The sequence below is a fragment of the Lichenostomus cassidix genome, chromosome 2 (assembly GCF_008360975.1).
Source record: "Lichenostomus cassidix isolate B80296 chromosome 2, HeHo_3.0, whole genome shotgun sequence".
Taxonomy (NCBI): Eukaryota; Metazoa; Chordata; class Aves; order Passeriformes; family Meliphagidae; genus Lichenostomus; species Lichenostomus cassidix.
In genome coordinates, this window is record NC_139482.1 from 49,367,879 (window position 1) to 49,393,460 (window position 25,582).

At 36.8% G+C, this 25,582-nt stretch overlaps 1 protein-coding gene across 5 annotated transcripts in view; it reads left to right on the forward strand.

Moving 5' to 3' along the window:
* EZH2 (enhancer of zeste 2 polycomb repressive complex 2 subunit) overlaps positions 1 to 25,582 on the forward strand; it is a 49,832-nt gene that overhangs the window by 14,639 nt on the left and 9,611 nt on the right. For 2 of the 5 annotated variants that reach the window (XM_085051522.1, XM_085051526.1), the window contains 11 exons: positions 6,347 to 6,470; positions 6,975 to 7,103; positions 10,035 to 10,151; positions 11,527 to 11,665; positions 13,958 to 14,089; positions 14,650 to 14,752; positions 15,323 to 15,486; positions 21,638 to 21,729; positions 22,685 to 22,925; positions 23,359 to 23,528; positions 23,908 to 24,002. In XM_085051522.1, coding sequence (XP_084907648.1) covers positions 6,347 to 6,470; positions 6,975 to 7,103; positions 10,035 to 10,151; positions 11,527 to 11,665; positions 13,958 to 14,089; positions 14,650 to 14,752; positions 15,323 to 15,486; positions 21,638 to 21,729; positions 22,685 to 22,925; positions 23,359 to 23,528; positions 23,908 to 24,002 — 1,506 coding nt within the window. The remainder of the gene's footprint in view (positions 1 to 6,346; positions 6,471 to 6,974; positions 7,104 to 10,034; positions 10,152 to 11,526; positions 11,666 to 13,957; positions 14,090 to 14,649; positions 14,753 to 15,322; positions 15,487 to 21,637; positions 21,730 to 22,684; positions 22,926 to 23,358; positions 23,529 to 23,907; positions 24,003 to 25,582) is intronic. The other 3 variants (XM_085051524.1, XM_085051527.1, XM_085051523.1) reach the window with 3 other exon arrangements.

Here is a 25,582-nt window from a genome sequence, read left to right on the forward strand (position 1 = left end):
TGTTTTGCAGACTTGTGGAAAATATTGTTAATCCCTTCTGTTGCTAAAATTCTGCTTTTTTGGGTTGAACATGAAAGTTGTCCTAAATTCTGCTGCCCAAGTAAAAACTTTTTATAGTTTGTGGAAAAACGTTCAAGGGTGTGGTGGGGTGTGGTTGGTTGTCTTTGGTTTGGTTTTTTTTCTCTTTAAGTTTTGTAGATGCTTGAAGGAGTTCTATGCTGACTTCAGATAGAGTTTATTATATAATAATTTGTCCATTAGTAAGATTGCATAAGCTCAGGCTGAAAGACTTGTATGCTGTCTGGATCTGATAACAGCTTACAGCTCAAGAGCATGCCTGCCACTCCAGAGCAAACTGATGTATGAAACCAGTGCCTGTTTGTGGTTTCATTGCCCGCCCCAGTTTTTCTCTAGTGTTGGTCTGATTTTCTATAAAATTCTTCCTGCTTTATAGTTGAGCAGAGGAAGCCACAGCTGTGGATGGGATCATGAAACTCATCTGTGTTACAGAAAACAGTTGAGAAAGTGAGCTTTTATTTGTCTTTGGTTGGTTGAATCCAGTTAATGAGCCGTACCGGGGTGAAAATAAAGAGTTGGCAAGGGTGGGATGATGGTACAGTGTCATGGCTGCTGAGGAAGTTACTTTGGTGTGTACCTTCATGATGTAGTATTGACTAAATTAGTAAGAGTATAGTATTTGAAACGACAGCGCCTGAAGCCAGCTCAGCTGTGGGCTTTGAGCTTTCCAGCCAGTGCCAGTGCATCACTGTAGACAGGGCTGTGGGCATGCTGAAGGTGAGCTGGAAGAGAGATCAAGCAGCACTGTGGTATTGTCCACTGAGCAGGGTTCTGCAGTTAAATACGTTCCTTTAGAGCTCCAGCTTCTGAGAAGCGTTTGGCTTTGTGGGAGGTAGAAGCAGTACTCTCCTACCTGCCCTATGCCCCATCTGAAGTATTTTATTCCTTCATTACTCTCCTGTTACTCTAGACATCAAAAAAAACGTGATTGCTTGTTTCATTACTCTATTTGCATCAGCTTTCAAATGCAGTTTCTCCACAGGGTTTTATATTCTCCTCCAACCTCACTGTCCCTCCACCCCCTACACTGAAACCGGTGGTTAAGAGTGCTCTGAAGTGCAGTATTGTAGTAGCATATATTTAAAGTATGTGAATAACCTTATGAGTGTAGATTAAGTCACAAAAAAAGAACTTGGAAATTATACTATACTGCACAAACTATGTTTTAATTCATAAATATCTCCAAACAGGAATTGCGAGTAGTGGGAAGATAATGTAATATTTCTACAGTTTAAATTATTGTGTAATATTAAGCACAATTACAAACTAATAGTGTTCTTTCAAAAGGGCAAGCCTCCTCATTTGTTCTCCCATGCTTTTCACTTGAGAATTTTCATTAATTTATCTTTTTTCCTGAAATTTGGCGCAGTAGCCAGAGGAGCTTAAATATAGTTTTTGACAGCCGTATGACTGTTTGAATAGGCTGCCTAATTTAGAGAATTGTCTGTGTGCTTGTCTGTCACTGATGGATATTGCCAAAATGATCAAAGAAAAATAGGACGTTGTCTTTAAATAAGGCTATTTCTATGTTCTGTAGGCAAAACAGCAGCAATTTGAGCTGAAATTGTACTACTTTTCTTTGTCTCGTGAATCCTAGATGTATTGTACACAATTTGTCTGCTGAAAGTAACTGTTGCCTGATTTAAGCTTACAGGCATGAATTTTCTTAAAAACTTACTGTGGGGCGTGTTCAGAATCATGAAATGCTCAGCAGGGTTTCTTTAATAAACAAATGTATATGCTTTAGGACACTGCAATTTTTTGTTTTTCATTTCCAGCTACACAAGTATGAGTAGAAACCGAAAAGAATAGCTATGTCTTTGTTTCTATTTTCTTGTAGGTTTTTCATGTAAATTAGTGTTTAGGTGGCTTTAGTATGTCTCCTTCCTAATACCCCTTTGTCATTCCCCTTAAGAGGGGTTAGCTTTGTTATTTTTCTTGTATTTGGTGGGGGTCAGTAATAACATTGGTCCTCTTGTTAGTATAACTATATCCTTCTTTGCTGTGGCATTGGGGTGATTGCCCAGTGTGGGATGAGACTGTCCACAGTGTTCCCTCTTCTGCCAAGAGGGTGCAGGGAGTTATGGCAAGGTTTCCTTCCTTAGTGTGATGCCAGGTGAGATCTGTCCAGGTCAGCTCAGGTTTTGCATGGAAGTCACAGTGCACTTTAGGAGTAGAGCTTTCTCTAGAAACAGTATCCCTGCTTTGGAGCTAGGCTTGCTTTCTTTGTATCTGTGATGGGGAGGCAGCACTCCACCGATAAATAACATAGTTTCTTTTTTTTTTCTTTTCTTTTCTTTTTTTGGGATAAAACTTCTCAGGACTTGGCTCTTGGGCATTTAGATTGTTTCTCTGGACCATTTTAATCAAAAGGATTTAAAAAATGGGAAAGAATAAGATTTCAAAACAATACGAACAACTAGCGGGATTCGGAAGGGGAAATGGGGACAAAGAATAGGGACAAGGCCTGGGGCTCTCGGAATCAGACCATTGCACTAAGACAATCCAGTATCATGTTTCATTTATTACATGGAAACTGTTTCAAACTGTGCTGTCTTAAGACAGGCTTAACTATTCTTAGACAGATGGGATTTAGCTTGTGACGCTTCTTCGGCTGCTGTAGGGAATATTCTGAAACTTTATATGAAAAGTTGACTAGTTCTGACAAATTGATCTTAACATTGACTAGCATCTCTGCTCTGCAGTCCTAGCTGTGACTCCCATACAACACAGTTTAAGGAAGATGTACAGGTTTTTGTCTTGTCTAGCAAAGTGGGGACTGTGTAGTCTGTTACAGTTCAGAGCACTTTCACCATTTCTACCGTTTATGTGCACAAGAAAGTGATTTGGAAGAGGTTTGTCTTACACACAGGTAGTAGGCAAGTGGAGCACTAGTAGGCTTGAGACAGCACGTGCAATCCTGAACTTGCCTCAGAGATTGAGTTTATGATGATGTTTTCCTGAAGTCTTTTAATTCTCCAAATTACTTTTGCCTTCAGGGATGGAGGTAGTGTCCACCACCCTACTTTCATAGTTCTGTCTCATTTTTTGCTCCCCAGCACTGGCTGTCCTTGCCTGTGAAGCTTTTTATCCCAGTTTCTCAGGTTTAGCTTTTAAATTTCTAGTTTCATGGACAGCCTTTGAACTGATATGAGAAATCATTTGTAGCATTTGTCTGTAGTCCTAATGTGAAGATGATGGATCAATTGCACTATGAGAATTAACTCTATGAATATGCTCTTCCTGCCCTGCCCCTTGCCGTGGTTTATTTTTATTCTGTGTCTTCTTCTGAGATTTGGGACACAAAACCAATTGTCTCCTACCACAGTACATATGTTAGCAACACCGTAATTCTACTTTGGTTATATTAGACTGCCCAAAACCGTACAAACGTGGTTCACTTGCCTCGAAAAATTGCTGCTCAGAGACCATCAATACATTAATTTTGACAATCTGAAAATTTTTTACAAACATGCATCCAGAGCACTTTCTTTCCTTAGGTACAATTTTTCTATCTATACATATTTTTCTTTTCCACTCAGTGCTTTTTCTCTTAATATGGAATTGCCATTTAAGAAGTAGTTTCTAAGTTGTTCATACATATTTGCCTTAATGTATGATGTACATCCCACTGACTGTTGCATATTAACATTATGGCTTTGTCTAGGAGAACTTTTTCTTGCTGTAACTAGACATAAGCAACAGTGCATTTTTTTTTTTCATTTTCTATTGTGTTATTTGGTGCCTTGACCATTAAGTTGGCTATGATGTACCCCGGATAGCAGCTTGAAACTAGTGCTAGAGGAGAGTGTTCTTATAAGTTGTGTTTGTTTTTGGATGAATTACCTGAGTGTGTGTAAGTTGTGCTGATTTAAAAGGAAGTACAAATTGTACAAAATATTGCTACCATTTTAGTACAACAGGTAACAATGATATTCATTACTGGAAAATTTTAATAGATTGGATTTTTTTTTTGTTTTTTTGGATGGCGATGTATTTTTCTCAGGTCTTAAATCCTTGTTTATGGGGTCTTCTTGGGGCTGTATTTAAGTTGTATGAAAGAAAGATGGGAATTCTGTTGGGTTTGTCTGTTCGTTTTGTTGTTGTTTTTAATCCAATTATGTGTGATTTCTATATAGATCTGCTTTTGATGAGCAGGGCTTATCTGGCAATTTAATTTCAGTTAAGAAAGCTTTTTTTAAGCTGGAGTCATTTGTTATTATCCAGGAAACTAGAATAAGAAGGGCTGTGGTTGATGGAGTATTAAAGTAAGTAAATGTAATCTGTGTTTCAGTTTTATGGGCTATGTTACTTCAGTATTGTCAGCTGAGCTTTCATGTGAGTTCACTGATACTTTTTCCGTGTCTTTTGGCTGAATCATAACTGCAGCAATTTTGACGTTCTGTATTGCTTACAAATTCAGATTGTCTGTTATTTAATGGTACTTATTCTAGTTAATTTCCAATTAATGGATTTTTTCAATATTTTTACTTTGCTTAGTTTAGCATATAATACAGTATATTTTCTATACTTCATAATGCTTTTATGCTGCTCTTTAATCAATATCATAGTGCACTTTGAATCACTGATTGTCTTGTCTATGTTCTAATATGAATGGCCCAGGATTATTTTTTTTTTATTTTTTTTTAACTTTTGTAACCACTGGTGTTGTGGTGAATGAGATACAGGTGGATTTGACTTGCTGTCTTGTGCATGGAAGCAGAGTAGTTGTGTTTGATACTTTATTCTAGATCTACCTGCCCGTTTTGGTTCTCCGTCCTTCCTCTCTGTCTAGTCAGGTGCATTATGTGATTCTTATTTGTGTGTCATTTTTCCTCAGAGGATATTTCCCATGATTTGGGTTGGCAATTCTGCCATTTGTTTGTAGATTATTTTTCATTCTAAGTCTAAAACCCCAACATTTTTTCTTACAAAATACAATTATTAAATCTTATTAAGTCTTGCATGAAAACATGTTCAGGCTCTTATATACTTACTACCTTTTTGTTCACTGTAAATGAATGCATAGTCTTGAGAATAAACAGGTTCTCTATTGATTTCTCCCTGTCATCATCATCATAAAGTCTGATAGAACTCAAATCTGACCTGTACAGAACTGCTGAAAATAGAGCAGTAAGCTTCCAGTCACTTGGATACAGCTGTGCTTATGACTGTCAGGGGAGCTGTAGTGTGGGGCAGGGAAGGTAGCACTGGGCATTGGATTCGACACCTCTGTTCATGTCGGCCTGCCTTGATAATTAGAAGGGCTGGAATTGTTTCTGCTCAAATTGATTATGCTTGTTTGAGAATGTATTAACCTTAGGGAACTGGATGTTTCAGCCTTTCAGTCCTCAATGGCTATTGTGAATGATATTTTGAGTTATTCAGTGAAATATTGTAGGTTTTACAGTGCAGCTCTTGAGAAGAAGCCAGTCTTTGATGTAGTGGTTTAGTTTCAGGATGCTGTCAAAATAGTCGTTGCCAGCATAGTTGTAGCATACGGTCCTTGATTTTGAAAAATATGGAGCAGATTGGCATATTCTAGCAAGACATTTGGATTATAACTTAAAAATACAACTACACTGCCAGCAGTCCTGTAACATAAAAATGAACCATTTGGCACTAGGAGGGTGATCAGTAAAAGTGGAATCAGTGGGCAGTTTGTGGTCTTATAGAATACTTGAGAAAAGAGCCGAGTCTCTTATTCTGGCTGTTTCAAAACTCATTGTCTGAATTTCTACAGTTTTTTCACACTTGAGTGGCTGGGTGGGAGAACTGGGTACTCCTTGGGGTATTTCTTTGTCAACTCCAGAAGTTTATTGTAGAAGTGTCTTAGTGAAGAGAACCCCTCCTGCAAGGAGGAAAAGGTTTGTCTCTCATGAACATAACTCTCCAGAAGTTAATTTACGAGGCTATTTACAAGGATTCCAGTGTGTATCTTTGCAGTGGGAATCTTGATTTGTTCCTCTTCACTCCTTTAGATCCATCAGATACCTTTTTGTGTAGAGGTATTAGAAGTGCAAATGTGAAGGATGCACTGCTTTGCAATTAAAATTACTGTTTTCTGGTACCTATCACTAAGTATGTTTTCCTTTTTTTTTTTCTGTTGGATTGGGATGGTATTGCAAGTGTGTGATTGAAAGGAATTAAAGGAATTGATAAGAAAGATATTAAAGGACTGTTGCTGTCCTACCTAACTTCACTCTAACTTCTTCTGTAAGCGGTGGTGTCAGATTTGATAATACTAAAGTGACATTGTCTCTTGTAGGATAATCATGGGTCAAACCGGAAAAAAATCTGAGAAAGGACCAATTTGTTGGAGAAAACGTGTAAAATCAGAATATATGAGACTGAGGCAGCTGAAGAGGTTCCGACGTGCTGATGAAGTAAAGGTACTTTATCTTTTGGTTCTATTGCTTATAAAATTCTACAAGTGTTGATTTTCTTCTGAGGTATGTGTCCTGTAGTGAACACTTGCTATAACAATTTTATTGAATATTTTGTCAACCTACTGAAAACTTGTTTTAACTCTGTGGTCTCATAAACAGGTATGATACATTTATATGTGATTGGGTTGAGAATGTTAAGTACCAGAGGAGACTGTGGAGAGCTAATGTGGTAACTTCTTTAGCTGCACACTCTTCCAAATTCCATTTAGAATTTATTTCTATGCTAAATGTGTGAGTCTCTAAATGTGAGAACATGGTATGAATTGAGGAGAGGGATAATGAACTATATTGAACCTCACTGACATTTAAACAAAATTTGTATGTTTGAGTTTTGAGCACTTTTTTTTTTTGTTATGACATGTCTGGTTAAATGTTATAATGCCTGAAGATGGTTACAGATGAATTTAAAGTCTTTCATTTATTTATAATGTTGTGGTTAATTTTTAGAGTATGTTTAATTCTAATCGTCAGAAGATACTGGAACGAACTGAAATCTTAAATCAAGAGTGGAAACAACGTAGGATACAGCCTGTTCACATCATGACTTCTGTGAGCTCATTGCGCGGGACCAGGGAGGTTGGTTAACATGTGTTGTGGTAATTCCACTTACAAGGTTGTTAGCACGTTTTTGTTTGTTACTGAAAAGTTGGCTGTTCTTTATATTTTTTTCAGCATGATGTGACTTGGCAGCTCAATGTGTTTTGTATGAGTGTCTTAAAGAATTTATTTATTATGTACTTTGATCATATGACTTTGCTGTAAAACAATAAATATGTAGCAGACTACCTAGATTTGAATGATACAGAAAAGTGAAACTTCTTTCTGATAATGCTTGGATTATACCTCAGCATCCTTTAATGAAACTGTTCTGTCTCTGTGGTACTGAGAGTTTACTCTTGCTCCTATTGGAGTTTTCCCTCACTTGTACAAAGGAGTGGCTACTTTGGTTCTTCCTGAGTTAAAGCACATGAAAGCTGTGAACATACCCACTTGACAGTCTTCTTTATATTAATTAAAGTCATTTAACAACAGAGGTCCTAACAGGAGTTAGTTAGATTGATGAATCCTTATGTTGCACAAGCAGACTGGATGCTAAATTTATGAAAAACACTTCCATATTTGTGGCATAATTTGAGCACCTAAACTTGTTTCCACTGCATTGGTAAGGTTGGGAGGGACCACTGGATGTCATGTAGTGCAACTTTCCTGTTCAAGCAGGGTCATCCTAGAACATGTTACTCAGGATTGTGTCTTGTGTCATGGTAGCTTCAACAGTGATTTAAGTCCACTCCAGCTTTCTATAGTCATCTCAGGTTAATTTACCTTTCTTAGTTGCTCTTTAGGCACTTCTTCAAACTAAACAAATTTGAAAGTGTTTTATCTGTAATAATCTAAAAAGCTAAGCCTTTTCAGTAGGGTGAGAATGAAAAGGCTTTACTGTGAATAGGTTAAAAAAAGCAAACCAAAGTACTTTATCTTCAAGGAAATTTGCAGAGTTTCTTTTCCTAAAAATTTAGTGGAGAATTGGGGAGTGAGAGTGTGTTGCACAGGTGCATTTGTATGCATGCATGTTCAGATGCAAGGAGGTGAGGACCTTTGGGTGTTCTCTTTTAAACATTCTTGAATATGCAATTACTCATGTGCAGCTCTATAGCTATTGTGTGGGATCAGAACTGATAATAATTGAGACAGGTACACATCCAATTTTCACCTTTTTTTTGTTAGTAGAAGATCGTTCCTCACCATTCCTCTTTCTTTTTTCTTTCTTTCTTTTTAAGTGTGGTGTTCACTATTCTTCATGTTCATTTCCTGCCTGTATTGATAGAGCACTCTAATTACTATATTCAATCCAGTGTCTGTCTTGTGAGTCAGAACTCTAATGCCATAATTCATAGTGAGAGAAGTGAGATGAAAATATGGTGGGGACTTTAAAATCTTTTCTCAATGTGCTGAATTTCTTCAGAGTTGCATAAGACACTGGCTAGAAATGGAAAAGTTGTGCGAGAGCCTTCCTGTGTTTGGTGAAGACTGCAGGACGTTGCTGGTGACATAGGTTTTCTCCAGTGGCGAGTCCAGTCAGCACCAGCCAGAGACCGTAACATGTCCTGTGCTGGCCTCCCAGACATAAACCTGAGTTCCATACCAGGACAACAGAGCAGCAGAACTGAGGCTTAGTACCAAACACTGAGTTGTTTTGACGTAGCCCGTTTGTCAGCCTGAGACTTCTAGTTCCAAAGATAAAAGTAATTAGTCCTTTTACTTTTGTGTTTTTCTTTAAAAATACATGAAAAATATGCTAGATTGCTGCTAGCTAGAAGATTAAACATTAACCTGAAATGGGAATAAAGCAGTAGCATAGGACAGTGTCTAGAATATTAATATACACAGCAGAAATCTAATTTCATTTGCTGCAGATTAAAAAGAAAATAAATAAATCTGGCTTGTGTCATTCTGCTGGGGTACTGTCTCTGTATATTGTTTGTTACATTACTTTGTGTATTTCTTTAGAAATGTGAAGCTCTGTTCATCTTTCCCTTCTGGAAAGGAGAAAGATCTTTTGTCTCCACTTCCTTTTTTCCTTTCAGGTAGCTATGATAGCTGTTCTAAACTTTGTTTTACCTACCTCCAAATCTTCTTTTTTGTACTTCCCGTAGCTTTGTATGTTCCTGTCTGCTTTTGCTTGTAACTTTTTCCCCCAGAGTTCTTCATACTGCTGTCCAAATATTTGAGAAAAGTTGATCTGTCTGTTAACTGTTGATTATTAGATGCAATAATAATCTAATTGTTGTCTGTATTTCTATGGATTGTTTATCCTTTGTAGGCAACATAAATCTCTGAATCTCCAAAACAGAAGTCCTGTTGCTGAAAAATTCATTGACATGTCCAGAGTTGCATATAAAGAGTTAATTTACATTTTTCTTTTGCAAGCAGTGAACATAATAAAAAGCTTGAGGATGGGATAAGCAGACAATAATGAGGAAACAAGGCAGGAGTTAAAAAGACATATGGAGGTTTTATTTATATGAGGTGTCTTGCAGGCATTAAAATTTTATTTATCTTTATAACATAAATAATACATGATTTCTGCAGTGCATTGATCTGAAACCAGGGAATTCTGCTGCCTCTCAGATGGCCTGAGTAAATACACTAACATCAGTGTAGCAGCAGCAACAGGTACTAAATCTGTTTTGAGATACCAAACTTAATTTGTATCATAGGTTGAATAGTCTCAGTGAAATACTATTACAGCCACTTATTATTAAGTGGAAAAAGCCCATCATGATCTATTAGCAAAGCTATTGACATAGAAATAATCCTTGAGGTTCTTTTCTTGCTAAAACTGTTTTTTCTATTATGCCTTAAACTGGTGTATTTTTCAAAGGTTGTTACGGCTTATTTTGAGAAACTCTTTGAATTTTGTACATTGTAGAGTGTTCTGTGGTTTATTTTTGTTTAGTTTTTTTTCTGATGTTGCTATGTAAGTGTAACTTCAACTTCTTATTTCAGTGCTCTGTTACCAGTGACATTGATTTTCCAAAGCAAGTCATCCCACTGAAGACACTCAATGCTGTTGCTTCTGTGCCTATAATGTATTCTTGGTCTCCCCTTCAACAGAATTTTATGGTAAGTTTAAACAAGTGTTGGGAGGAGCAAGGTATGGAGAAAAGGGAGGTGTTAATTTTAGAAGTATGCCAGCAAAAATCTACTGCCAATTACCCTCCCTACTGTAGGTATTAGTAATAGGGCAGTAATAATAAGAAACAAGCTCCTGCAAATAAAATAAAGAAAAAGGTAACTTTGCAAACTGAATCTCTGTCCTCAATGTACATAAGTATCTTTAAAATCTTGCTGTAAAGTTTATTGGATTCAGGTGACCTATTGTTTTTTGTGGCCTTTAACAAATGTAGTTGTATTTGAAAGTATCTAGTTAGTGTAGTGAGAAATGTTTTCTGAGAGATATGAATGCTTTTATGTAAGGCATTCGACGAACATATCTGTAGCAGAATAATAATTCATGTGGAATAAAGGGAATTTCATCCTGAAATAGTCTCCCCACATAATGGTCATTCTCCTATCTGAGTATATCCTTTTTTTCAGATTAGCTTCACTGTACACAGAAGCCACAATGTTAGATTTCTGATTAGGTATTTGACTTGAAAAGCTTAGCTTATTGCAAATCTTTGTCACATCATTTTGTATATTACCACCTTTGCTGACTGGTTATTTTGATAATAATTGTTACAAAGTGATTTAAGCAACCATTTTTTTATCAGTATATGTACAGAGTGCTTCCACACATTTTTCTCCTTGCTTTCAATTCATCATTGTTTGGATATTTTGGACTGCTGCAGAATCATGATCAGCAGGAAAGTTTACATTTATTTTCTTAACAATAGCAGGTTCTTTTGTAGTATTGGAAGATGCAGCTGGGTATCAAGGTCCATAAATTCTACTGATAAAACATGGGAGTATTAATGCATTTAGTGTATATGCAGTCAAAAAAAAAAAAGAGACAGTGGAGTTCAGATTAAATTGTCAGGAATATTTCTCTGTTTGCTGTCTAGACAACTTTAATTTAGAGTATTTTTGTAAAATATTTTCTTATCTCTGGCAAAACAATGAAAGGGTGGTTCCCGTTGTGGTTTCCTACATTACTGTAGGAGAGAACCTAGAGATGGTGAATGAATTTACCAAATGCAAGCTTCCCAAAGCCAGGTAACTTAATGAGTTTTCGTTGTAGAAGCTTTGTAGAAACTCTGCTGACCTTAAGATTAGGAGCTAGCGTTAATATTTTGAGCCAGCCACCAAGAATGCAAACAATTATTAAATGTCACTGAGGGTTTTGTTTTACTTTCTTAGCTAATGGTAAATGTGCTAGAGCAGTGAAGCCAGTTAGTTTACTGTGATAGGTAGACTCTTGTAGATTGTGAAAAACAATGCAGAAACGGTCACTTGACAGCACAATTTAAAATTGTTTGATTATAACTGTTGTTCCTAGGTAGAGGATGAAACAGTTTTGCATAACATTCCGTATATGGGAGATGAAGTGCTTGACCAGGATGGTACCTTTATTGAAGAACTGATCAAGAACTATGATGGGAAAGTGCATGGAGACAGAGGTGAGCCCAAACACTCAGGTATACTAATCACTTCTTCCTATATAAATAATTGTTGTTGTGTTGCTTAAGGCCTGATGCTTTATTGTTGCAGTAGTATTGCTAGAATCTCTACATTTGTGTAAATATTGGGTATAACAGACTTCTTTATTTAAATGTATCATTCTGCATTTTCATAAGGCTGCGAAGTTTTAAAGCAGTAGTATGGAGAAATTAAGCACATTAACTTTTTCCCTATACCCATACAGTGATTCTTGGTACTCAGTTTTGTGCACAGAGCTTTGGAATATGTTACTATTATATGTATTATATGTTATTTGGAATATGTGACATATAATGTCTATACATAATGTCTCTACCTGTCCTGCCTAGCAGAAAGTGGCAGGAGAATTATGCAAAACTCTGATAATGACAATATTTCAAATGTGATTCAAAACCTCTAGTAAGTTTGTGGGGTTTTTTCCTTCCTTTCTTTAAAGAACTTGCTAGCTATTTAAAAACCTCCTCTCTAAGTCAGCTTATAGACCAAAGTTGTATCCTTCTGTTGGTACATTACATGTATTTATTCTTAGATGTAGTTTACCTGTTCTCCTGTGTGGGAGCTGGACTACATGCAGTGTAATCTGTCTCTTGCTTTGCTGAAGTCTCAGTGAAGTGGCAACTTTTCACCTGCTCTGTGCCCCCTCAGAACTACCTTACACAAGCCTCAACTTTACAATTGCAAAGGTTTCTCTTGACTACTGTGATTCCCCCTTCACAGGAATAGTACCCACACACTCCACCCCTTAACTCAAACAGAGAGTAGTTTTCTTAAAATGAATTGTAGTCCTGTTAATGCTGAAGTGACTGAGAAAGAGAAAACACATTTTTGAGTTCATCACGTACCATTTATGAAGGTTAAGCCTGTGATTCAATCATAAATGCTACTCAGTCCTACACTAGACTTGTTAATGCCCTCAGGATAGCTAGTGCCTTTGTATTTCATAAGGAACATGGAATGTTTAATGGTATTTGGCCTTCATATATTTTTACAGTATTTCTGATTGCTGATATCCCTGTCAGAAAACTGGCTGTGTCAAAATGATGACATTATTAGTAAATGTCTCTATTAGTGATTTAATTTATTATTAAAGGAGTTTAGCTTTAAAATTATTCCTGTTTGAGCATCTTGAGACCCAAGTTTATGATGCCAATTAATGTTATTATGGGTTCTTCATAATATATAAAGTATATTAAAAGCAGAAAGACTTTTCTTAGTCTCCCAATAACTAGTATTGTGTGACTGTAATTAAATGTAAATACTGTGGGAATCTGTAATCCAGCGGCATTGCCATGTAAAAGTCAGAATTGTAAACTAGCTCTGTAATTGCACTTTTGGGAGATAATTTGTACTAACCTGTGTGTGTATATTTAAGAGTGTTTAAAACATCCAAGTGGTGTTTTCATTGTCTACATAGTAATAAAACTATTATTTTCCATCAAGTTATTTTGACATTCAAACCCAGTCCACGTTCAATAGGACAGTGATAAGCACTACAGTTCCCACACAGTTCATGTGGTGGTTTTTTGTTTGTTTCTTTGTTTGGGTTTTTTCTGGGGGTTTTTTTGGTTTTTTTTTTTTTTTGTAATAGCCTCTGTCAGCACTAACTATGATTTTTCCTTTGTGCAGAAATGCCTTATTGTTTAATCTGTTCTGCCATCTGAATGTCATAGCAGAATATAATCTAATAAGTAGATATATGCATCATTGTATCTTTCAGTTTTCTCTTGAATTTTTTGTATATAACTGTATTTTTTTTTTATCACCCAGCCAGTGGGGTCTATTGTGGGAAATGGATGCTAAGGAACTACCAACCATAAACCTCTCTGGAGATTCCTTAGTTGTCTAAAGATTACTTTATAGACTGTTAGCATGCATTTCCAGACTGACTTAACCCAACTACACTGGAACTGGGATTCTGGCATAAAATCTCTTCAATAATCTTGCTGGTAGTGTTTTTTATCTTACAAGAAAGAGAGATTTATATACGTGTACTGGTAGGTAGTACATACCAGTATAGATACATGTGGGAGTTGTGGAAAAAAATTATTGAAATTTTTCTTCTTTCCTTCCCAGTTGTCAGTCTAGGAAATTAATGAGCATTTTTAACTTGTCTTGAACAGTGGTTCATACACTGCAATTTAAGAGGAAACAAAATTGCCTTCCATAAATGACAGCATTTGCCCTAATTTAATTAAAGTGTAGGGAGGATTAAAAATATTTCATACATACCTTGTGCTTTTTTGTTCACTCCTAATTTTGCTGAATTTCAGAGTGTGGATTTATCAATGATGAAATATTTGTTGAGCTGGTCAATGCACTTGGTCAATATAGTGATGATGAAGATGATGATGATGGAGATGACAATCCTGATGAGAGAGATGACAAGCAAAAAGATCGGGAAGGTAACAGGATGGGTACATCTATCTGCAGACTTTAAAAATTAAAACCACAGCTTTTCATTTTACTACTCAATAAGTGTTCAAACTCATCTTTCTATGTGATAGTTTTCAGGTCTAAAGCAGCATAATTTTTGTAATTTCCTTTGTCATTTAGTTCAAGATTTGTATTGAGAACACTATGAAAGGCATTTTTGCCAATTTTTGTTTATTGGCATACTGAGGCAGTCAGATGCACCAAAAACCAGTCAGGTATCTGTTTAATAAATATTTTGGTACTCATCAGAAAATGATGTATCATTATTCTAAAGCAGGCAGAGTTCTGAATTTCCATCTCCATCTGCTGGTGAAATAATAATTTCCCCAAATTTTACTATTAGAATTCTGTCAGCCGGAAAGATCACTTAACACAGTTAAAATTGTAAGAAATTTAGAAATAAAAACATTTACTTCTTTTTTAAATTAGAATTTTGGCTAACTCCCCCTTTCTCTATACACCTTCTTGAGGTAGCAGAGGAGCAGAAAGATATTTTTTTTGTTTTCCAAATTTTTCGCTTCCTTGACAGAGAAAGAAACCCACCCACCTCGGAGATTTCCTTCTGACAAGATATTTGAAGCCATTTCCTCAATGTTTCCAGACAAGGGTACAGCAGAAGAATTAAAAGAGAAGTAAGAATGTATTTCTTAGGGCATATTGCTGTGTTGCTTTATGAAATAAAAATTCTTATATAAAATAAATCCATTAAATATTTATTTGATTGAATGTTGATTAGGAATGGTCCCCTTTGCAGCTATTTTTGTGGCATTTGTGTAACTACTGCAAGTGACACTTGAAGACATTTGGCTTTTTCTCCCAAGCCAAACAATACAGAAGTGGTTTTTAGCTTTCCTTTTAAACTACTAAAAAGTGGGTGCTTGTGTGTCTCTACTAAGATTTTTTTTTTAACAGTAGCTTTTATTTTACCACCTCAAAAAATAGATTATCCCCTTTTTGGAGTTAGTGAGTAATATGTATGAGATGATGATGATCTGGAAAATGAATGCATTCTTTCCTAGTCACTTTGTATTGATGAATATGATATCAATAACTTGTCATGTCACTAACAGATTGTCCTTTGTAGCTGGCACATATTTCTTAGGTTTTTTTTTAATTTGTCATTTGAAATGCAGAGTGGTACTGGAATAGAAAATACTTAAAAATTATACTTAATAAATTACTTCTGTTACTTTCTTTTAAAGATACAAAGAACTCACTGAGCAGCAGCTTCCTGGAGCTCTTCCTCCTGAATGCACACCAAACATAGATGGACCAAATGCTAAATCTGTTCAGAGGGAGCAAAGCCTGCACTCTTTTCACACACTCTTCTGTAGACGCTGTTTTAAATACGATTGCTTCTTACATCGTAAGTACAGTTCAAGTATGCTTGCGTATATCTTACTTTCTATTTTGCAAGTCAGGAAACTTAAAAGTACCGTAAGATGCAATGCAGAAGGAAGGAAGGAAGGAAGGAAGGAAAAGAAAAAATAATAGCAGGAATATCTGTAAAGTTTATGAAAACAGCTTATTCATGTTGACCTTATTTTGCAGTGAAAACTCTACCTCAAAAAAACCAAATGCACCTATGTGGGTTGTTTGTTATCCTTTTCGCATTTAGGAGTTCATACAGAATTCCTGATTTGGGCTAATCTGTAATATCACTTCTTTTTATACACTCTGCAAGAAAATGGCATTTTCTACTATTGTTTTTGTGTTACACTTTCTCAGTTTGTGCATGGAGAATGGAATGTACATTTCCATAAAAAATCCTGGTTATTCATCAGACTTGCTTCATTTTCCAGCAGGGAGAATGAACATTCATGAACAGTTCTCTCTTTTATTCTGTCATGTTACTTGTACTTGGTTATTTGAAGAATTGTTTCAGAGAGTTGAGTTTTACAAATTGTGATGTCCTTTCCACTGAATTGCTTTCATGTTGCCCCAATTCTTTTGGGCCAACAAGCTAACAAGAGCTCAGCAGTGATGCTGGCTTTCACTTGCAAAGAGTGAAGAGATTCTGAAGTGCTACTTGAGACAATTCTTACTCTGGACAAAGAATTAAATGTAAAGAGGAAACTAACAGCCACATATGAAGTGGTTTCAACTTGTACCAGTATAGTATGGTGCCCTCTATATCAAATTAATTTTCTCTTTTGACTTAACTGTTCATTTGCATGTTCCACTGTGAGTGCGCGTGCATGTTCATTTGGAGATCCTTGTGCTTTGTCAGCAGCTTCTCATCAGCACACACGCAACCTGCCTGTATTTGTACTCCACACTGAAGGCTTTGCACAGTGCTGCTGCTTTTTCGTATCCCTTGGTTGCCTTTCAGTTTGAGGAGGAATTGGAGTTGTTCTCAGATGGTGGGGAGGGGGGAAGCTTTTCATGCTCCTTGTTCTTGTAATACTTGTGCATTTTGGAGTTAGGACTGTTAGTTTCACTTTCTCCTTATATTTCTGTTAAAAATACAAATCAAAAAATAAAAGGAAGCTGTTACTTCTCCATAACATGTAAGAACAGAAAGTTTCTGGAGGTACAGCTGCTGTCTTGTCCGGCCAGCTTCAACACAACGTGTTCTGTGAAGCTGCAGGTCTTGTAGTGTCTTAGCTGCCTGGAGAACTCATTCTGGGAAGTGCTGTGTGCAGAATTGGTCTGTAGGACAGGGAAGTGAAGCTGTGTGCTGATTCTAGGCAATACATTTGTCTGGCCGGGGTTTTAGGAGTTCTTGACACTCTTAGTAGTCTAGTAGAGAGTTTGGGTGCCATTTTAAAAGGATTTTGATTGTTAAATCAACAAAAAAGCATTGTCTGGACATAGTGAGAACAAACTTATCTTAGTGGCACCTCTGAAGACTTTAGATATTTCTGGTGCAGTGAATTTAGGCATTTTTCTCAATGATTTCACGAACTTTTAGGAGTTTTTCAGTGAAGATGGGGGCTCCTCTAAAACATGTATATATTTCATTATTTCTTTAGTCTATGTAGATTTGTCTTTCATGGTTATGTTTGCAGACTGATAGAAGTAGAACTGAAAGGTTTTGCTGACCCCGTGTTCATACCTGCTACTCTGGGGACCCTGGTATTACCAGACCACAGTTTTGAGGCATCAGTTCTGGGAGACTTTTTTTTTTTTTTTTTTTTTAAATGCTGTGAAGAGTGGCTTCACAGTTTTGTACTTTTTGTCATGTGCCAGGTTCAGGCAGTGAGAATGTCCAGAGCCATTTCACTGACTGGTTGAAGGACCTTTGTTTTCCCATTAGCAGCATCCTTTAAGCCAAAAGCACTGTGCCTCCTTTCCCTGTGTTCATAACCTTGAGATGGAAGACAAAGTGTTTATGCTACAAGACTGCCTAAGTTCCTGTTGCTGGTGGTTTTTGATACATCTTTTAAGCAAGTCAGTGTTCTTTCCAAAGTGGTGTATGTCCGAGGCTTCATTTAAACTGTTCCTCATACTTAAAAGTGCCCAAACTTGAAATCATCCCTTCAGGATTCAGGGCCATAGCAGAAAGAGGGATGAATAGCACTTCCACTGTGGAGGCATTCAAGATGTACCTTTGTGTCAGGTGGAGAGTGAAATAGCCAGTTATGACAATGCTCTTTGTGACAGCTTATGCAGCACATGCATTGTCACTGATAATAATGTAGTTGATACTTGATCACTGCAAAGAGATCTCTTGATGTTCACCCTGTGGCCTCAACACTGGACTCTGAATGTAGTAAACTGATGCTTCAGTTGCCATTCCCTGAAAACATACCCAAATTCCGCCACAACAATGACTGCTCACTGCTTTGAATGCATTGCTTCTTTTTGCTTTTGTCTGTAGTTACACCAAGGAAGGAGGATTGTTTTCTGTCTGCGTGTCTGTCTGTCTGCGTGTCTGTTGAGAGCACGGAATTTTTTTTTGTTGAAAACTGAGACAGTCGGTTGTTTGACCTTTTTACTTTCTGAAATTTTAAGGCTGTTGGTCAAAATTCACCAGGCTCATTGCTTGGAATAAGTAACTCATCAAAAAAAACCCCAAAAAGCCTGAAACAAACCTGCTTTAGTTACTGGAAGGCTGCAGTAGCAATTTTCAGTGTCTCTGCAACAATTTTACAATTTAACTTTTACTATATTTCTATAGTTGCCTCTATTTTCTTTTTCAAGCACTTGTCAAGTGCTGTGGGATGATGTCCTAACTTCTGCAGATGATATTTTTGATGAATTACTTTGGTAATGTGGTGGACTACCACATGGGCTACCATTACTTTGGTAATGTGGTGGGCTACCGTGATCAGATTTGTACTTTGAAAGGTTGTAAGTCTCTGGAGAAGGCAGAGAGAATTAAAATAATACAGGAATTCTGTCAGGTCTGGTTTTGCTTTTTGTATTTCCCCCTCTTAGATTCCATTTTTGTTAAGGTTAGCCTTATTTTATGGAGTTTCCAGTCTTTGTTCTAGAACATTTGAGTTAAATATAGGAAAAGTTATTAGATTTTTAACGTGTCAAGTCCCCTTGACGACCTGGCAATCCCTTTATGTGCAGGTGATGACATAACTGAAAAAACTTGTGTACCGACTTCATTTGCTGACAGCAAGGAATTATGCCTAAATGTCTGGACTAACAAAGAATTTAGAAGAAGGAAAAATATCAGGTAGGGAGAATTTCCCAAATAGCTTGACTGTGAAGCAAATGTACATTTCAGGCTAAACTGTTGCCTGTGTACTTTCACATTATGAAAAATGAGAGTTGAGCCCATTGGGGATGACACAGATAATAAATTCAAAGACAGAAAACATGCTCAGTGAAGCTGTTATAAAATGATTTCTCTTAAGGAAATAGTTAAATACAGACTTTTAGGTGTTTAGGAAATTCTATGAAGTCTTCTGTGATTAAAAAAAAAAAATTACTACTGATATTTAAAAATTCACAGTACCACTATGCAAATAGTTTTATTCTTGTCCTGGGTCCTTTCTTTGTAACAAGCCTCCCAAAAAAATACCTCGCAACGGAGGTGATAGATTTTGACTATAATTTTCTTCACTGTACCATGTTGGGTGTTTTTAAATAGTTGAACACAAGATATGATTCTAATTTTAAGTATCAGATGTAGCCTATTTTTGAGGTCTTATGGGTTTAAAAATATTGAAGGTTGATTTGTTTCACTGTATTACAAACTAAACATTTCTTCATTGTCTAAGGGAAAACAATTTTTTAAAAAAGTACTCATTTTAGGACCTCACAGAAATGAACTTGTGAGAGAAATGATTGCATCTGCAAGTGACATGTAAAAAGAATAGCTTTGATTTCTGCACATTGCAGCAGTCTGGTATAGATCATGGCTTGCAAATGTTTTACTGTTCTTTTGCATTGCTGAAGAGTTATTTTCCTTATGGTGTGAAGAGGAGGTAAAACAGTTAAATGGAATAAAACACTGAATGAAATAGTATACTGTGCAAATTTAAAGATGCAGTGTTGAAAAATATGTGGGGGGTTTTCCCCCCCACTCTTGGGTAGATGGCTCCCATCATCTCATTGTTTCTTAAAAGATGGAACAAGGTAGAATAACTTGGCATTAAATTGCATGGTTTCTTTGTTACTGTAACTAAGTGTAACATATTTTACCTACAGAATATATGAATGCTTGAAAGATGTGTGAAACATGAGAAGTGATGTACCAATAAAAGCTTTTAACTGGCATCTAGGGGGAGAAAGAGCACTAATAGCAACAATATGCATAAATTACATTCCTTTACTTGCTTGTAAATAATTTTTACATATCTGTATGAGCATATATAGAAAATTGAAGCTTTTTGATGTTCCCAGATTTATAAAATATAACATATTTGTCTGGAGAAAATGAGGTAATATTTAATTAGTGATATTTTTATATCGTTTATGCCATTATAAGAAAGCCTTGGAAGAGTACATTGCTTTCCTGGGGGGATTTCTGTGTGCTGGCGTCATTAATAGGGGCGCAACATTATAGAATTTATGATTTGATTTTTCAACCCACCCTCCTTTACAGGAGGGAAACATGAAGTGATGCTTCCAAGATGGAACTGGTCACCCTTCCCACTGGTGCCAAAACAAGAGCTTGCAAACAGCTAGTGCTGAATAGTCTCTTCTTTAATTTTAAATTTCCATCCATTCTCCATTTTGGTTCCTTTCAGTTCTGTATGCCACTGTTAACACATTTGGAGGGAAAAAGTATTTGTTGGTATCTATCTGTCTGTCTCTCTCTAAAAAACAAAATAATTTTTCCTTGAACACAGATGACTTGTGCTTACAGAAAACTAATGACAGTATCTCAAAAAGCTCCTGATATAATTTGGAAGCGTGAATACATGAGTTTTGATGAGAGTGTAGTGGCACCGGGCTTCAGAAAAGCTCTGTAAGGGGTGCAGAGAAGTTCCTGAGAGTTCTAGCAAAACCGTGAAGTCAGTCTCTCTGAAAACACCCTGCTGGGAGACAGGGATTGCCCGGGAGGAGAGCTGGCTCAGGCAAAGAGAATGGGTAGGAAGCTCTGCCCTCCTGTTCTCAAGGTGCTCATGTTGCATGTGCAACGTGCCCAGTTCTGCTCTTCTCTGAGTCACTGTTCTGCAGCTTTTACAGAGCTCTATAGAGGCTGTCAGATACAGGACCAGACACTTCCCTGCAAGCTGCAGGCTTAGCTCGCTCATCCATAGTGACTGTGCAATGCTAACTTATTTTTACCCTGCAGCTGGGATACAGGAACTGAATTCTTGTATCTTGTCAGCTTAGCTGGAGAGCTGATAAACTAATAGAGCAAAAATGCTTCTGTGTCCTTTTTGCTGATGAAAATGTAAACTGGGTCTATTACCTTTCCAAAGCATGCAGGGGATCGGATTTTTTGACAAGATAGAAATTTAACAACTGAATCTTACACATTGAAGAGATGATCATTTATAGGAGAAGCCCTGAATAATTCTGTTTACCATTACAGCGAAGTAAAGTCTGTTCTTTTGTTGGAAAAGACTGCACACCAAATCTTCCTTGATATGTGAAACAAATGTGATGATTGTCTTTGGTGATGTAAATGGGTTTAATGGCTTTAAACTGAAAGAGGATAGGTTGACATTTAATGTAAGGAAAACATTCTTCCCTGTGAGGGAAGTGAGACACTGGAACTGGGTGCCCAGAGAAGCTGTGGCTGCCTCATCCCTGGCAGTGTTCAAGGCCAGGTTAGATGGAGCTTTGAGCAGCCTGATCTAGGGGAAGATGTTCCTGCCCATGGCAAGGGGGGATTGGATCTACACGGTCTTTAAGGTTCCTTCCAACCCAAACCATTCTATGATATGTGAAACTTACCTATGTGCTGTCTCTGTGTATTTAAGTGTTAAGTCGTATGTCACTACATGGGGTTTATTTTGTGGGGTTTTTTTTTTCATTTGTTAATATTTTTATTCTGCTTTTAGTAAAGTCTTGGTAACCTTGTGTTTTGGATATTGTTGGAGGTTAGATATTTAATGTATTTTTATATGAAAACTTAAAAATGTGATGTTTTGATTCAACAGCATTCCATGCAACTCCTAATACTTATAAACGAAAGAATACAGAAACAGCATTAGATAATAAGCCTTGTGGACCTCACTGTTACCAACATTTGGTAAGATAATTTTATGTGTCACAATTCACTGAGTGCTAGCTGCAGTATAGCAGGATACACTTTATCTAAGGACATGCTGGATCTAGGATAGTACATCTGCTTGTGGGCCATTTGCAGTCAAGTGTGTTACCTTCAGTGGGTGTGAAAGAAAAAAAAATTAATTTCCAATTGTCTTAAGTAGAAATAATTGTAGATTTTAGCTTGAGATATTTGTAGGGAAGAAATATTACTAGCCCCTGATAATGGTGTTGCTGCTATTGTGTCCAGTCTAGTCAAGGAACTGCAGACTTTGCTCTCTTGGAAATTATATCACAACTTGAAATTATAACGGTTTTTTGGTTTGCCAAAGGCAGATTCCACATCCAGGACTTGTGCTCTTAAGAAACAACAGGATGGAAATGAATAAAGTGAAATTTTTAGTAGTATAATTTCAAATCTCTCTCATAATACCGTTAATTTTTTTAGTATGAGAAACTATGCAATTTTCCCATCTAAAAAACTTGCTATACAATATCATACCCCTTTCCACTAGAAAACAAATTACCAATGCTTGCATTTTAAAAAATGCAGAACACATATTGTTTAAGTGCCACATGCAAGAAGATTTCTTGTATTTTTGCTGGTATTTTCTGTGGGAAATTCTAATTTTTTTCTGTCATCTGGGAAAGTAGGAATTTACTACTGAATTAATTTTCACTTGGCAGCCAAAGTAAAAGGTGAACCAAAATACTGATATGAGTACCTTGTAACTGTAGATATTTTTCATGGTAGCACCAAGAGTATTTATGTTCCTGGTTGGAGTGCCTTTAGCTGGAATTGCCGTGCACGTGGTTATTTTGTAGAACAAAGGGAAGTTGCTCAGTATGCAAGCAAGAAGGGGTTCTGCCGCAAACCGTGACCCATGTGAAAGTGCTTGTCAATTCTTTTGCCGTCAGCTGTGCTGTTTTGTGTTCAGGAAGGCGCAAAGGAGTTTGCGGCTGCCCTGACGGCCGAGCGCATCAAGACGCCGCCGAAGCGCCCCGGCGGGCGCCGCAGGGGGAGGCTGCCCAACAACACCAGCCGGCCCAGCACGCCCACCATCAACGTGCTGGAGTCCAAGGACACGGACAGCGACCGCGAAGCCGGCACTGAAACCGGCGGGGAGAACAACGACAAAGAGGAAGAAGAAAAGAAAGACGAAACATCCAGTTCCTCTGGTAAGGCTGGTCAGTGCTGCTTCATTCAGTGAGCTGTAGTGCTTGAGAGGGTAAAACAAAACCAAAACAACTGAAAACCCAACCCAACAAAAACAACAAATAAGCAAAACAAGTTGAGCCGTGCAATCCCAGAAAACTTGGGCTAGGAATGTATAGAACTGAGTGAAAAGGCAGAGGAATAATATGAGTTTAGTCAAATTGTAAAAAAATGTTCGTATTGTCTCAATTTATGCTTAGGTCATGTCATTCAAACTGTTGTATAATAGCTACTGTTAGCTTCTGTAAGAAGCATTTGAAAAGTTCTGTTTTTTCTGGCACTTAGGAAACAACAACAAAAAAGCTGTGATATTTTTTAACTGCAGCTAATGATTGGACATTTTTAACAGCAATGTGAATTTTGAGATGTAACCTTACTCTTGATTATTTATTACAGAAGCAAATTCTAGGTGTCAAACACCAATAAAGATGAAGCCAAATATTGAGCCTCCAGAGAATGTGGAATGGAGTGGTGCAGAAGCTTCAATGTTTAGAGTTCTTATTGGCACTTACTATGACAACTTCTGTGCAATTGCCAGACTGATTGGGACCAAAACATGCAGACAGGTAAGAAGGGAAGCTACTTGCTAAGAGTGATAGTGCTTTACTTTTAAAACTAAAGTATACAAATACTAGTATTGATTACTAAAAGGGAAAAGTAATTAATTTTCTTGGTTTTCCCAAGAATGCTATGGTCCAGAATTCATACCACAAATACATAACAGTTAGTTTTAAAACTGTTTTAAAATTAAACATATAGGAGGTTAAAATTAGACTATCAGTTCTTAAATGACAAATATAATCAACTTTTAATGTACTGAAAAGAGACTATAACTGGATATAATCTGTAAGTTGTTGGTTGGAGGAAATCATACTAACTTAGAATATGAGCAACTTTGTACTAGTGAGAGATTTATCGTGGATGTGTTATGGTATCTCTTGTTAGGTGTATGAGTTTAGAGTAAAGGAATCTAGTATTATTGCACCAGTCCCTGCTGAAGATGTTGATACTCCTCCCAGAAAGAAGAAAAGGAAACACAGGTAAATCTGTTACTAAATACCCTTAGCATAACAATAAATTGGAGATACAGGGGATCAGAACAGAAAGTATTTTGGAGGAAAAGTTGTGCAACTTTTCTTTTACTTCCAAAACAAAAAGTTGCATCAATAAAACAAAATGGTGTTTTAGTTTCAGACAAAAGTCTTACTGCCTTGGCAAATACAGCCTTCCTCTTCTCTTTCCCTCTCCTTTCTTTCTAAGCTCTTTACCAGCCAGATTCTTGTAGGTTTATTGCTGCAAGTAGTCAGAACTCTGTTTAGATTAGAAATCACCTATGCTTCTTATTGCAACATTCAAGATAGTGTAGCATAATTTCTTTTGCAGCAATAAACATCGAATTTAGAAGTGTTTCAATGGAATTCAGTAATGATTCTATGATATTTTGTAAATGAAACCTTTTGTTTTAATGATGAAGTGTATTCCAGCAAGATTCAGGTAGCAAACTAGTAGGATTGCCTTTTTCTTCTTTAGGAGAGACTATTCCTTTGTAGCACCTCAGTTTCATTAGCACCTAGAACACCAGCTAAAGAATCAGGTTAACAAGTTATCATTTGAAGTGAAGGTGCAATGAAGAAAGAACAAAATGATGCTTTTCTGGAGCCACAAAGATCATATGAAACAATTTCTGTTGAAATTGCAAGCTTGGTGGCTACTGTCTGTCAGTGAAATGCATTTTTCTTTGAGAATTCTGAGGTTTGGAAAATGCAACTCTGCATTGATTATTTTTATTCCCAGAGACAAGAACATAGGAGATAAAAAGCTGATTGAAAATTAGCAAGAACATTTCTTTAGCAAGCAATAAGTACACTTTTTTCCCATGTAATTTCCTATTTCTCCTTTTAACATGCCTTATTTTCCTCCAAGTTTGTCCTTCCAGTTCTTCTCCCATCAATTCTTCTTGCTTCTGTCTTAGCTTGCCTATTTATTATTTCCAGGCCTAGTGAAATTCCTGAACTGGTTCAAAGATCCTGTTGACGTGGAGTAGAATATTTCTGCTTTGTAGCACAGAGGCAGGCAGCGTGAGCTGGGAAAAGATTCAGTGAGCATCTGGAAGAGATTTTGTTCTCAGCAAAAGCTATTGATTTTAATGCTCTTGGCACGCTTTTCAAGTGTTTGGGCATTTGGTGGGTTTGGCTGTTTAAATTTAGGTTATTAACCATGGTGCAAGTTTGGAATATACAGCTGAGAATTAGCTTACTGTCAGATTCACACAAGTTGCTATAAAAATGGTACCACTACATCTACTTCGAAAGAGAAGCTAAAAGGCTCAAATGTATTTTTGCAGCTGAAATGGATTGCATGATTACCAGGCTGACATTGTTTTGGAGGAGTTTTGAGACTTTTTGTAGTTTAGGGTTTTTTTTCCCAAGTAAATAAAAGCACACAGGGGGTTTCTTAACTTTATTTTGTTTTTATTAGTTGCCAGTATAATAGCTTTCATGGTGGCAATTAAGTTTTGAAATGCCCTTCAATTCTTTAAACTCTCATTGAAGGAAGGAGATAGTTTTATAAATTTCATGTCCCAAAATATGTGGCAATCAAGCTGTCTCTATTCTTCTAT